Consider the following 13158-nt stretch of genomic DNA (forward strand, 5'->3'; position numbering starts at 1 on the left):
TTTCACAAGATGTATGGTACCAGCTGTGGTTTAATCAAGGAGGTAAAGAAGTATGATTTACTCATATTTAGACAACTGGCTCATAAAGATGTACAGCTTATTGAAGGCTCGAGAAATGACCAAAATGACAAACAAGGTTCTTCAGAGGCTAGGGATGGCCATCAATAGAAAAAAGTCAAGTTTGCAGCCAGAAAAGGAATTTTTTCTTGGAGCAAGGATAGTGACGGTATACCCTTTGCAAGACAGAGGCACCAAGCTGAGGAGACAGGTGTGGAAAAAGGAAAGTGACAGTGAGAGTGCTAATTCCATATTGTCAACTCAGAATGAGGATCAATTAGGAACAGTTGGAGAAGCAGTGGCAGCAGATGCAAGGAAGATGGGACAACATTCTCCAAATAACACCTACTATGAAGAAAGCATTGAAATGATGGAAGCAGAAGGAGAATATCTTCATATTTAGTCATAATGGGACGCTCCCCTGCTCTGCCACTACCGAAAAACCCATATTTTCCTATCACAGAGGAAGTATTAGTACAGAGCACACTGCAGACATATAACATTCGCACGCTGGGTGATGTGTTTTCCGATAAACATGTTTATTCGCGCACAGAGGACACACGTTTTGCTGCCGCCACTCAGCTTGAGCACTTTGTGGTCTGTCAATTGCAGAGTGATCTCCATGTCCGCTTCCCTTCATATCCACTAGCACCTGCAGATTTTCCACCCTTCACATTAGTCATCACAGCAGACACAGGGACACATCTGGTTTCCAGGCTATATCAGCCGAGCATTGCCCTATTACCTGTTGATGATACTAAGCTTAGAGAGGCCGTGGAGTAGGACCTAGGTAGACCCCTCTCAGAGAGCATATGGTCTGCCTGTTGCGCTCAGACCCGATATGTGTTCTATAATCACAGGCATCAGCTGTTGCATTTTAAATTCTTGCGTAGAGTATATCTGACACCTGTTGCTCAGGCCTGTATGGATCCTTCTCGATCCTCTAACTGCCCTGAATGCCTTGTACAATGGTGGATTTCCCGCACGTGCCACTACATTAGCACGCACTGGAGTGAGATGTTTGGTCTGCTATTGAGAATGTTGGGTACGCATACTAACACGGAGCCACTGATGGCTCTCTTGGGTTACATGTGAGACCTTCCTAACAGCTTGAGGCACTATGCCGTTATTGCACTCTTGCTGGCCAAGAGAGAAATTGCACTCCTTTGGGGAACCAAGAAGGCACCCACTACCAAACTCTGGGTTGCAAGCCTCCTTCATTGTGACCCCACTACTGAAACATATGCATCTCTCTAGCCCCCAGTGTCTCGAAAACGTGATATCTGGCATCCACTCAAGGACTACTTATGCACTCTTGACTAAACCCTGTCCTGTTCCCCTCATCACACAGAACCGTGTTGACATATGACAATGAAATTGGCTGTTATTAAATGTTTCTGCGTGACTTTGAATATTTTCATTTACGTCATTGACTGCTGTCCGATCATTTACTGCTAAGTCATCCGGATATAAATGCCTGCCATCTTCATTTACCCTTGGTACTTTCTTATGCTTGTCTATGATACATTGTGTGCCATCCTCATAACATTGCTTGCGATATTACTCTTGCTGATTGCATTGCTGTATATTCTTGAAAATGATAAAGTTAAAAAAATAAAAAAACAAGCAGACTTGAGTCAGAAAACCAAATTTTTCAGCACAGTTTTGGCATTTTACTGGGACATAGCTCGTTTTTCCTATTTTGTGTGCTTTCAACCACCTTCACGTTAGTGGGTAGAAATGGGTGTAAAAACAATGGTAGGTCCTGGAAAGCTATACATTTCAGACAAGTAATCAAAATTCTGAATTTAGCAAGGGGTTATTTGTGTAGATCCTTCAAGGTTTTCCTATAGAAAGTAACAGTTGAAATTAAAAAATATTGAAATTGAGTTGAAAAAAAACAGCCATTTGTGTCTACGTTTACAGCTGTAACTTCTAACTATGGCATATTTTTTAAAGCAATATACCGTTACTGAGCTGAACCTTGCAATGGTTTTTCATTGTGTGTACAGCAATTACTTTGGTAAAATATAAAAAGTGGATTGAGGATGATGACTGGCAGGAGGCCCTCTAGAACCCTATTGAGGTGTCTATTCACACCAGATTCTGCCTAATACAGCTCAGAATCCTCCACAGATCACATTATTCCAGATCCCTCCTACATCGCATGGGCCATGGCGAGTCTGACTTGGTAGAAGAGGATGTGGCATGGTGGGGTAATTTTTCCATACCTATAAGGCTGCTGTGTAATCCAGCATTTCTGAGGAAAAGTGATTCACATCATGGCTTAACGGACCCACTGGAAGTTAGATGGCTAGTGCTACATATTTCAGGGGAGGATTTGTGGCCACCTTACCAGAAGACATGGCTGATGCTAGCGGCAGGGGTGGCCAATAAGGATCTAGCAAGAGCATGGGGAGTGGTTAGGTCACCAGATGTTCAAGCCTGGGAGAATAATATGGATTGGTGCTAGCACGCAGAGCAGGTAATCTATCGGGGTTGGGGTTGTCCCCAAAAGTTTGACAAAATATGATGTCAATGAAAAGCATGTAGAAGATTGTGACTGGATAGCGGAGGATGGGCTGTGGATCTGGGTTAGGCGACATAAGCGGCTACTATTAGGGCTTTATTGTAGGACAGATATTGTTACGCAGTTTACAGTATATTTGGGCTTTCCATTTTCTCGTCTTGATTATCCTACTGTTGTGCGGTACTGACAATCTGTGTCCTCTCTCCTAGGGCCTAACTTTGGGCTCAGTTATTGATGTTGTATCAAATGTAAGGCGCAGAGCAACGGTTTTGAAAATAAAAGACCTTTAAAAAAATATAAAGAGTGAAAAATAGGTATCAAGGAAACCTATGTATTCCCGAAATGGGCACAAGATTTGGAGTTTAGAAGCAGTGGCTATTTGCACATCTCTGAATTTGTGGGTACCCGTACTAGCATGTGAATTAGAGGGCATTTTTCAAAATTACTTCTTTTTTTACACACTGTCTGACATTCGGAAGGTGCAAATGCAGAGAAAGACGATTGGTAATAATAGTTGTTCTTTTGTGTTCCTCTAAGTCACTTGATAAAAATGGTACCTCACTTGTGTGGGGTAGGCCTTGTGTTCGTGACAGGAAATGGCCCAAAATGCAACGTGGATATATCACATTTTTCAACTGAAAAGTGAACCTTTATTTGAAATGTGCTTAGCAGTGGATTTTGGGCCTTAGTTCAGCCAGCACCGAGGGAAACCTAGCAAACCTGTACATTTTCGAAAACTAGACACCCAGGGGAATCTAAGATGGGGTGACTTGTGTGGCTTTCACCAGGTTTTGTTATCCAGAATCCCTTGAAAACCTTAAATTTGTCTTAAAAACACATTTTCCTCAAATTTCTGTGATGGAAAGTTGTGGAATGTGAGGGGAGACACACACTTCCTTCCACTCAGCATTTCCCCAAGTCTCCCAATAAAAAAGGTACCTCACTTGTGTGGGTAGGCCCAGTGCCCGCAACAGGAAACAGCCCAAAACGCAACCTGGACACATCACATTTTTTCACTGATAACTGACCCTTTTTTATGCAATGTGCCTGGTGTGGGTCTTGGGACCTAGCTCAGTCAGTACCTAAGGAAACCTAGAAAACCTGTACATTTTTTTAAACTAGACACACAGCGTAATTCAGGATGGAGTGACTTGTGTGGCTCTCACCAGGTTCTGTTACCCACAATTTCTTGCAAACCTCAAAATTTGTCCAAAAAACAAATTTTCCTCACATTTCTGTGATGAAAAGTTCTGGAGTCTGCAGAGAGCCACAAGCCTCAGCTCACCTCTCATTCCTCCAAGTCTCTCGATAAAAATAGTACCTCACTTGTGTGGGTAGGCCTCCTGCCCGCAAGCGGAAACAAACCCAAAATGTATTGCGGAGACATAAAAATATCACAAAACAAACTAGTTTTGCAAGGCGGTAACCTATTTCTTTGGTCCCGACCTCGTTGGCCATCTAGGGAAACCTAACAAACCCAGACATGTCTGAAAACTAGACACCCGAGGGAGTCCAGGGAGGTGTGGCTTGAATAGGTCCTCAAGTGTTTTCTTATCCAGCATCCATGCACACCTCGAATTTAGCAAAAAAGAAACAAATTTCCCTCACATTTTTGTGTGGGATTAATATGCAGGCACAAATTTCATACCAATCATCGTTTTCCTTGGTCTCTCGATAAAAATGATACCTCACTTGTGTGGGTGGGCCAAGTGCCAGCGACAGTGAAGGGCCAAAATCGTATAGAGATTGAGAGGGCATCAAAGCATGTTCATATGTTTTTTATATGTTTTTAGGATGATTCTGCTCTAGGCACCCACACAAATGAGGTATCTTTTAACTTTTAGCGAACTTTGAGGTTTACAGGGGATTCTGTGCAAGAAAACGCTGGGGGTTCCACACCACCAGCCACGCACCACGCACCCACACCGCCATCCACGCACACAGCCAGCCAAGCACCATCCATGCACACCAAAAATCAAGTGCCAGTCCCTGCGCACAGCCAGCCAAGCTCCATTCCACGCACACTGCCAGCCAATTGCAAGTCTACACACACCACCAGCAAAATGCCAGTACACACACAGCCAGCCAAATGCCTGTACACGCAGACGGTCAGCTGAACTCCAGATCACACAGACACTTTCCCTGGTATCTAGTGCTTGTCTGTCCCCCTTGGCGGCAGACGAGCCTAAAAATATCACTCATCTGCTCGCAAAGGGAGCAGAAACTGCCAAAATGTGTGTCCAAAAAAAAGGGGAGAGACCCTTGCCTGTGAGTGCTCTCCATGACATGACCATAAACATATACCCGGTGTCTAGTGGGCTTTCTGCCCCCCCACCCCTTGGGGGACAGATCGGGTGTAATAGCCACCATCTGCCCCCGCATCTGCAGAAAGACTGTGCTTATTTATTTTTGGGGGTGGGCATAGGGGCATTGGCATGCCCTTTCTGGGCAGCCACACCCCTACACAAAGGAAAAGATAGTCCCTGGTGACGAGCAGGGTTTCTGCCACTCAGAAGGGCAGATCAAGGGCTGTTGCCCATATCTGACCCCCCGGGGGGGCAGAAGGACTATGCCCATTTTTTGATGGGGAGGATGGGGGCATTAACATGCCCATTCTGCCCCAGGGGGGCAGAAGGACTATGCCCATTTTTTGAGGGGGAGGATGGGGGCATTAACATGCCCATGCCCCCACCCCTTCTCTGGTGAAAAAAAATACTCCCTGGTGTCTAATGGACTGTCTTCTCCTTCCCCGGGGCAGATCAGTGGCCATTGCCCCCATCTGCCCCTTGGGGTAGGTGAGGGGGGCATAAAGTCGTTGTTTGTTTTTTGGAAGGGGTGTGGCATTGCCAAGTCCATTCTGGGTAGCCCCACCCCTCTTTTATAAATAAATAAATAAATACATAAAAAAATCTCTGGTATCTAGTGGACTTTGGGGTAATAATCACATCTGTACCCCAGGGGCGATAGAAAGACTGTGCCTGTTTTCGGGTGTGGGGCGTTGGGGGCACTGCTGTGCCCATTCTGGGCAACCCTCAACTTTTCCTAAACAAAAAAAGAATCCTTGGTGCTAGACTGATTATGCCCATAAAATTAGGGGGGAAGCAAAAGTCCTTCCCCAAGGGGCTGCCCCCGTGAGTCTATTGGGTGGATTCCCGCTTGCGGATCATCCTTGTGCAGCGATTCCCAAGCAGGGATGCACTAGAGAAGGGTACTACTGCAAAGGGGACATTCTCCCCTTTCCAATGATACCTCTCACATCTGCCCCGGTGCTCAGGGGCTGAGACAGCCCACTGAGAACCGAGGCAGAGAAAGTAAAACGAGCCGAATGGCTCATTTTAGTTTCGTTTTCACTGAAATGCCGTCACTGCGCCATGCGCACTGCTTGTTATTTCAGTGAAAACTAAAAATATCCTTGGGAGCTGGGAGAGCTCTTTTCCAGCTCCCTGGGCTGTTTTTAGAAAGACAGACAGAGGGATTTGATGGTCATGTGCGGAGGACCTAACAGTTACATCCTCAAGACACCACCACCTGTGCTCATGATAGAAGTGTTCCATCATGAGCACCAACGGGGTTAAGCGTCATTAGAGAATGTAACATGGAAGACTGCTTTTCTGTTATTGATTACTTCAGCTCGTGGAGTTGGTGAGCTGCAAGCACTGAGCTGTAAATAACCATATTTGAATTTTCGAAGGATAAAGTGACTTTAGTGCCTAATCCTAAGCTTAAAATGTAAAGCAAATGCCAAGGTTTTTTGCAAATCCAAGTACAGTTACAGAGCAAACTTTGCATTCATTGGACATTAAGAGATGTTTTAAATTTTATCTTCAAGCAACAAAAGACTTTAGAAAAACAGATCAGCTATTGGTAGCATATGGTTCAGGAATTATAGGTAAAGCAGTCAGTAAGCAGACTGACAAGGTGGATAGTGTCATGTATTTCAACTGTGCATACCTCAATTAAAAGTCTATTGTAAAGGTCAGTGAGGGCACATTCGACAAGAAACAACTATAGCAGCGACTGCGGTATTCTCAGGCATTTCTTTAAAAGACATCTGTAAAGCAGCAATGTGGAGGACCACTAATACTTTTGCAAAGCATTTTTGTATTGACGTGCAGTCCAACAAGAAGGCAGCAGTGAGTCAAGCAGTGCTAAGAAACCTTTTTAAATAAGATAAGCTTATTCCCATCATACTCATTATTGAAGCTGAAATACAGTACTGCTTTGATCTGAATTCAAACATGTGAAACTATGAAGGATCCAATGTTGGAGAAGGATTTGTTACTTACCTGTAACTCCAGTTCTCCAGCACTGGTATCCTTCATAGATTCACATGCAACTGACCCACCTTTTCATGAAGTTTGAGATCTAGTACGTATGGCATAAACACTCTTGACAGTTGGGAGCCCCAGGCAAGGGATCAGCTGGGTGAGGTGGCTTCTGAATGGTTGGGGTTTGGGCCATGTATAAAAGTTGATAGGAAGGCAAAGTGTAGATATAAAGCAATGTAAACAGGTTGAAGGAGTACATTGCTGTGTTATTATCGAAGGGATCCCAGTATGACAACTGGGATGAATTCAAGCATGTGACTCTATGAAAAATACCGATCTTGGAGAACAGAAGTTACAGCTAAGTAACTTTATTCCTTCTCTTACATTGCTCCTAAAGCATGGATTGGCCTCTCGCTGCACACAAGAGCCTCCTTCTCCTCACTTCTTCATAGCCACAATAGGCTGAAAACCTGGCTTTTCTATTAATCAACCTACCCTGGGCAAGGCAAGTCACACCACACCTGCTCAGCAGTAGGATACCCTTGCAGGTGATAGTACGCTTCACAAATACACATAACATTGTATAACTGGCTGGCCAATGCAAGTTAAGGAAATTATAAATGAAAACACCTCAGTTCCTGTTGCTTTAAATGAATTCAGGTGCTGAGCCCTGGCAAATCCCTGCTCAAATTAAGCAGTAACTCTTCCTGATCCAGTCTAAAAATAAAATACTCTAGGTTTTGATGCGTTATTGGGCTGCAAGAAAACTAAATCAAGTGATGAGACAAACACTAGCTTTTAAAGTCCCAGACTTCGTTCGATGACAGCAGTGAATCAGAGGGAGAGAGATTCTGAAAGTTATTTGATTGCATACATTTTTAGGAGGTTCATTTAAAAACAAGAGTGTGTTACATAGTAAAGCTCTCACCTGCCCAGCTGAGGCCCAAGTGCTCAGAAATAACAGCCATTTTCATGTCTGCTCTGTCAGTTCCACTCAGGGATCCTGGGTGAAAAGAGTGTTACTGAATGGGAGGAAGTGCATTACACCATAATAGAGATAGAGAGAAGATAAGGGTATGAGAGATAGAAAGTGAGAGAGAGAGAGGGAAAGGAGAGAGAGAGAAATACAAAGAGTGTTGTAGGTACAGGGTATATAGAGTGAAAAAGACAAGAGTGCTGGCAGAGTAGGAAGCCATCACACTGAGGGACAAACACAACACTAAATACAAAGAAGGGAGGGCATTGAATGTCTGCAAGACAGCTGAATACGGCGAAATAAAAACATAGAGGAGGATATAAGTATACACCATGAGACAGGAGGAAAGTGAAAGGAATCCCTTGATGACAGAGTTTTCCTACTTCAGTATTGGCACACATGCACATCTCTGTCGGTGTTACTCAATACTGTTTCCAGACAACTATCAGTGTCTGGCACCAATTCACAACTCTGCCAGTGTTCCTACTTCAATTCCAGAGGACCTCTGCAACCCCATTATTGGGAACATACACAACTCCAGCAATTCAGCTCAATTTTAGCATACAGCCTTTTTACTACTTCTGCATGAAGGACTGAACAGCTCTGGCAGTTCTTCTTAAACCATGCTTTGTAATACCACTGCTTGTACACTAGTTAGGTCCATACAGCCTGCATCATAATACTGAACCCCAGGACCAATATCCTCTCTTATTTTGTAACTAAGACTCTCGTACAACTATGTCAATTTATCTCAGCCCCGACCTTTTACACCCCCTAGTGTTTCAGAAATGGGACCCAGATACAGGCCTACTAAAGCATCATAATTTTGTCCGGCAGCACCGCTGATATTCATGTTTTGGGTCTCTCAGACTGCTCTGTCAAAGCACCTCTATTCTGACATGTACACAGACAAAGAACTCTGCCAAAGCGTCTCAATTTTGACCTGCAGCATTCCCTGCAATTCCATTATTGGGTCTCATACTCCTCTCTAACAATGCATCTCAGTCTTGGCTTGCAGTGCCCCTTCCCTTTCTAGTACAAAGAAACTTTTGACACTATGCTGTGCAGCATCTCTGCTACTGAGGCCCATATATTGCTCGGACTGTACCTCCCTACTGTTTTCAAAACTCTTAGTTGGGCTATGCAAGTACTGAGAGCTGACAATGTATTCGGTCTTGACTTCTAGTGCCTCCTATGTTCCAGTACCGGGCCATACACGCTACTCTGACAATAGACATAAGTCCTGATATGATAAAGCATGCTATAGGACGGAGGCTCTTACCTAAGGTGCTGTCACTCAGCGTGCTGTAGCGCTCTCTTAGGGCCAGCGGCGTAAGGGTCCTTCTCCTCTCCTCACTCCCTAGACCCTGTTTAAGGACAGACAGAACCTATCTTAGTACAGACAGTCATTTCTCTGTAGAGGCAATAGCAAAGTAGATGCCACATGAAGGGATACCAGAAAGATCAGCAGCCCTGGGGAAAAGTGGCACTATTCTGTGACTCCCACGGAAAGGCGTTCCTAGCTGCAACTTCAGTGGGAAAATACAATTTTCATATTACCTATGTTTGTAAGGGTGGTTCTCAATATGACTCAAGGGGCAAAGATGTTTGTCACTTTATCTTAGGGGGTAAAATGCTTCTCATTGCAGTTCCTGGGATAGAAGAGCTGTTCTCATTGATTCCTGGTGGAATTAATCTTCTGACATTGACTCATGGGAAGAAGGGACTTCTGGAGAAAGTGCAGTATTGACTAGATCCAGGGAAGAATGATGCTTCACTGCTGCTGCTCTCCCAGTGGTGCCACTCCACAATTCATGGGGCATATGAACTTTTCTGGGTGAGGCTTGCAACCTCTTATGGAAAAGGAATTCTAGTAATAATTCCTGGGGGTGGGGAGAGTAAAGGCTGTCTGCCACCATCGACTACTGGGGCAGGGACCTTTCACATATTTTTTGAGTGAATCAGGCTCCTCTTGTGACCTGTAGGGTTCACATTTCTAGGGATGGAGGATTCTTAATTTGACCCATTGGGCAAAGAGGCTGCCATCATTGACTCCTCGGAGTGGGATTATTTTACACTTCTTGTACAAGAAGGCCCTGTGAGGGAAAAACACCTTCCGTGAGCCCCAGGGGACAGCAGCTGTCTAAGCCTGACCTGGTTAAAAGGGCTGTATGGTAGCTTAGGGTAGGCAGTGTCGCTAGGAGTTCGAGCGACTCTCACAGGGGGACCTTTGTATAACAAGAGTGAGCTATTGACTCCGAACCCCAATAGATTCTTGAAAAGGTTGCTTGGACAAATTGCAAAACCTGTTTTACTCCATGCTGTTGCATACTACTAACAGCTCAAATAGTGTAAACACATTACCACAGTATCATTACTGCATGTTTGGGGCAATGGTAATAAGAGACAAGAATATTTGAGAATATAGGAAGACACATTGAAACAGACAGCAACAACAAGAAGGAAAATGTTACTTACCCTGTAAACATCTGTTTGCAGCATTCAGTACTGTAGAGTCACTTTCTCTGCATACTACTGTCTTCTAGTGTTGGGCTCATATGTTTGCAACGTCAACAGATTCTCTTGAGTCACAAGGTATAGAGTGACTCCTTATCTCTGCATTGCGAATGGGCACCCTCCATTTTACATTGCTTTTAGTCCACTGGGTGATAATGGTATTGAGTGGTAGAAGAAGGTGGTGTACATTTGCACTACTAAATAAGTATACAAGATAAAGCAAGAAAGAGATATGCAGCCAGAGCCACACTCTTCTGGGAAGGAGGTGGGTGCATGTGAATCTACAGCACCACACGCTGCAAACAGATGCTTACACAGTGGAACTATTTCCGTTCGTAGCATATGTCACTGTAGATGCATAGACTGTGAAGCAACCCCTCTGTTTAAGTGATGGCTAGCATGTGGATGGACCAGAAGTCTGAAATAGGGTACTTAAGCCAGTCTGGCCAGCTAAAGCTTGCAGCCTAGCAAGAATATCCATACACTAGTGTTTGGTAAATTGTGTGAAACTGACTAATTATCTGCTTTACAAATATCAGCTAATGGGATGTTTCCAAAGAAAGACTTCTGAGGTGGCCTTTTTTGAGTGGAGTGTGTCACGGGGAGTACAGGGAGATCTCTCTTTGGCTTTGAGGTAGCAGGTTTGAATACACCTATCTAGCAATTCCTGCTTTTTAAATACGCTGAGCTTTTTGGGGTTGCTATAAGTTGGTCCATAATATGAAAGGATTTGGTGCTATCAATGTGGTACATGAGAACCCTCTTGGTATCTAAAGTGTGGAGGGCTCTCTCAGACACTGACTTTGATTGTGAAAAGAAGACCACAATATCTATGATCTGTTTGAGAAAAAAGGAAGAAATAGCTTTGGGCAGAAACTTCGGATTGGTCCGTAATACTTCTCCATTGTTGCGGACCTGAATGAAGTGTTCCTATAATGGGAGTGGATGCAGCTCACTAATGTGCCTCAATGAGGTTATAGCCATAAACTATGGAACCTTCCATGAAAGGAACTGCAGGGGGCAGAAATGCATTGGCTCAAAAGGGGTACCCATGAGTCTGTTGAGAACTATGTTCAGGTTCCATTGTTTGGCAAGTGACACCCTTGGGGTAATGACTCTTTTGAGGCCCTCCATGAAAGACTTGATGGCCGGTACGTATGGAAGAAGGAATAGTGTTGTCTGTTCTGCATATAAGTGGCTACAGTAGCTAAATGAAGTCTAATGGAAGTATATGGTAACCCTGATTGTTAGAGATAAAGGAGGAATCATATGATGACCTGATCCATAGGGTTCAATGTATCTGTTTGCTTCAGGATACAGTTGCAGACAAAATCTTTCATTTTTGCTACCTAGTAAGCTCAAGCGTGCTTCCCCGAGGATTTCGATACACTCCTGTGAGAGGCACAGTTAGAGGAAGTCTAGGATCTTGGGTGCCAGATCGCTAGGTTGACCTGTTTAGGGTATGGATGTCTGATCTGTTCCTGAGAAGGCCGGCTCTGTTGGGGAGCTTCTCATGGGGACTGATGGACATTTCGAGTAGAGTACCAGGGTTGTCTAGCCAGGATGGGAGCTAGAAGGATGACTGTCTGGTACATTTGCCACATCTCCCACACCACCAGGGCAAAGAGCAGAAGATGGAAAAGTGTAAGCAAATATCCCTGAGCAGTTCATCCACAGTGCATTGCCCCTAGACAGTGGGTGTAGAAACCTGAGGCAAAGTTTGCACATTTTGCATTCTCTTGAGTGGTGAACAGGTCTGTCTGCGGAGTTCCCCAGCATTTGAAGTAGTTGTATATCATTTGGGGATTGAGTTCACATTCACAGACTTCTTGGAGTGACCATCTGAGTAGGTCTGTTAGGTTGGTTGTAGGCCACTCCCACTAGGTACTCCACTATTAAGTGGATGTGGTGACAAAGAGCCCAAGTCCAGATTGTTTTATCTAAAAGGGAAAGACAGAGAGAGTGGAGGAGTCTGTAAGTAGTAAATAGCGTAATGTAGCCCATTCGTACTTGTACTACCTTGCCATGTATTTGGGGGGGAAGACCCTGATTGGTAGCTGGATTGCTAGGACTTCGAGACAGTTGGTGTGATAGCTCTGCTGTAGGGTCTATAATGCAGGCATCCAGCTTGTGATGCATCTGTTGTGATGGTCACCTGCGGTTAAGGGCCTTTGAAAGGCAGGCTCTGCAAATGGTTGATGCTGTTTTACCACTGTAGGGAACGATGAACATTGGTCTTTGTGCTGCAAGGCACTGTTGAAGTGGACACATGTGTAGCCTTGAATGGGTCACTATAGAAATATATGAGGCCATCATGCTGAGAAATGCATAACAGTTTTGCATGGTAGATGAAAATTGGGCTGAAAAAGAACAAGCTTTTGGAAAGCCAAATCTCTTTGTTAGCTGGGGTAGGCTTTGCGTGTGTTAACACATTGAGAGTTGACCATAGAAAGAGGTGAAACTGTAGAGTAACAAGATGTGACTTGGTGACGTTGATGGTAAAGCCTAAGGTGTGTAGTAGTGATATTACAGTTTGCGTATGCTCAAGGCACTGTTGTTCGTTTGAGCTCTTCATCAGCCCACCTTCCAAACAGGAGAAAACATGAATGCTCCCTTGTCTTATGTGTGCTGCTGCTAGGCATTTTGCAAAGACCCTTGGAGTAGAGGTTACGTTGAATGTTAAGATTTTGAATTGGTAATGTTGGCCGCTTACCAATTACCAGGTAGTGTCGGTTACCTGGGTGGATGGGAATGTGGAAACGTGTATCACTCAGGTACAGTGCTGTCATGAAGACCTTGCTGCAGCAGAA

The 13158-nt window shown here is 44.4% G+C and overlaps 1 protein-coding gene across 5 annotated transcripts in view; it reads right to left on the reverse strand.

Annotated features, from left to right (window-relative positions):
- The window catches only part of ANK1 (ankyrin 1), an 869955-nt gene that overhangs the window by 426591 nt on the left and 430206 nt on the right, over positions 1 to 13158 (reverse strand). For all 5 annotated transcript variants that reach the window (XM_069214086.1, XM_069214083.1, XM_069214082.1 and 2 more), the window contains 2 exons: positions 9114 to 9198; positions 7784 to 7858 (listed from right to left, as the gene is read on the reverse strand). In XM_069214086.1, coding sequence (XP_069070187.1) covers positions 7784 to 7858; positions 9114 to 9198 — 160 coding nt within the window. The remainder of the gene's footprint in view (positions 1 to 7783; positions 7859 to 9113; positions 9199 to 13158) is intronic.

This window comes from Pleurodeles waltl, chromosome 11 (assembly GCF_031143425.1).
Source record: "Pleurodeles waltl isolate 20211129_DDA chromosome 11, aPleWal1.hap1.20221129, whole genome shotgun sequence".
Lineage (NCBI taxonomy): Eukaryota > Metazoa > Chordata > Amphibia > Caudata > Salamandridae > Pleurodeles > Pleurodeles waltl.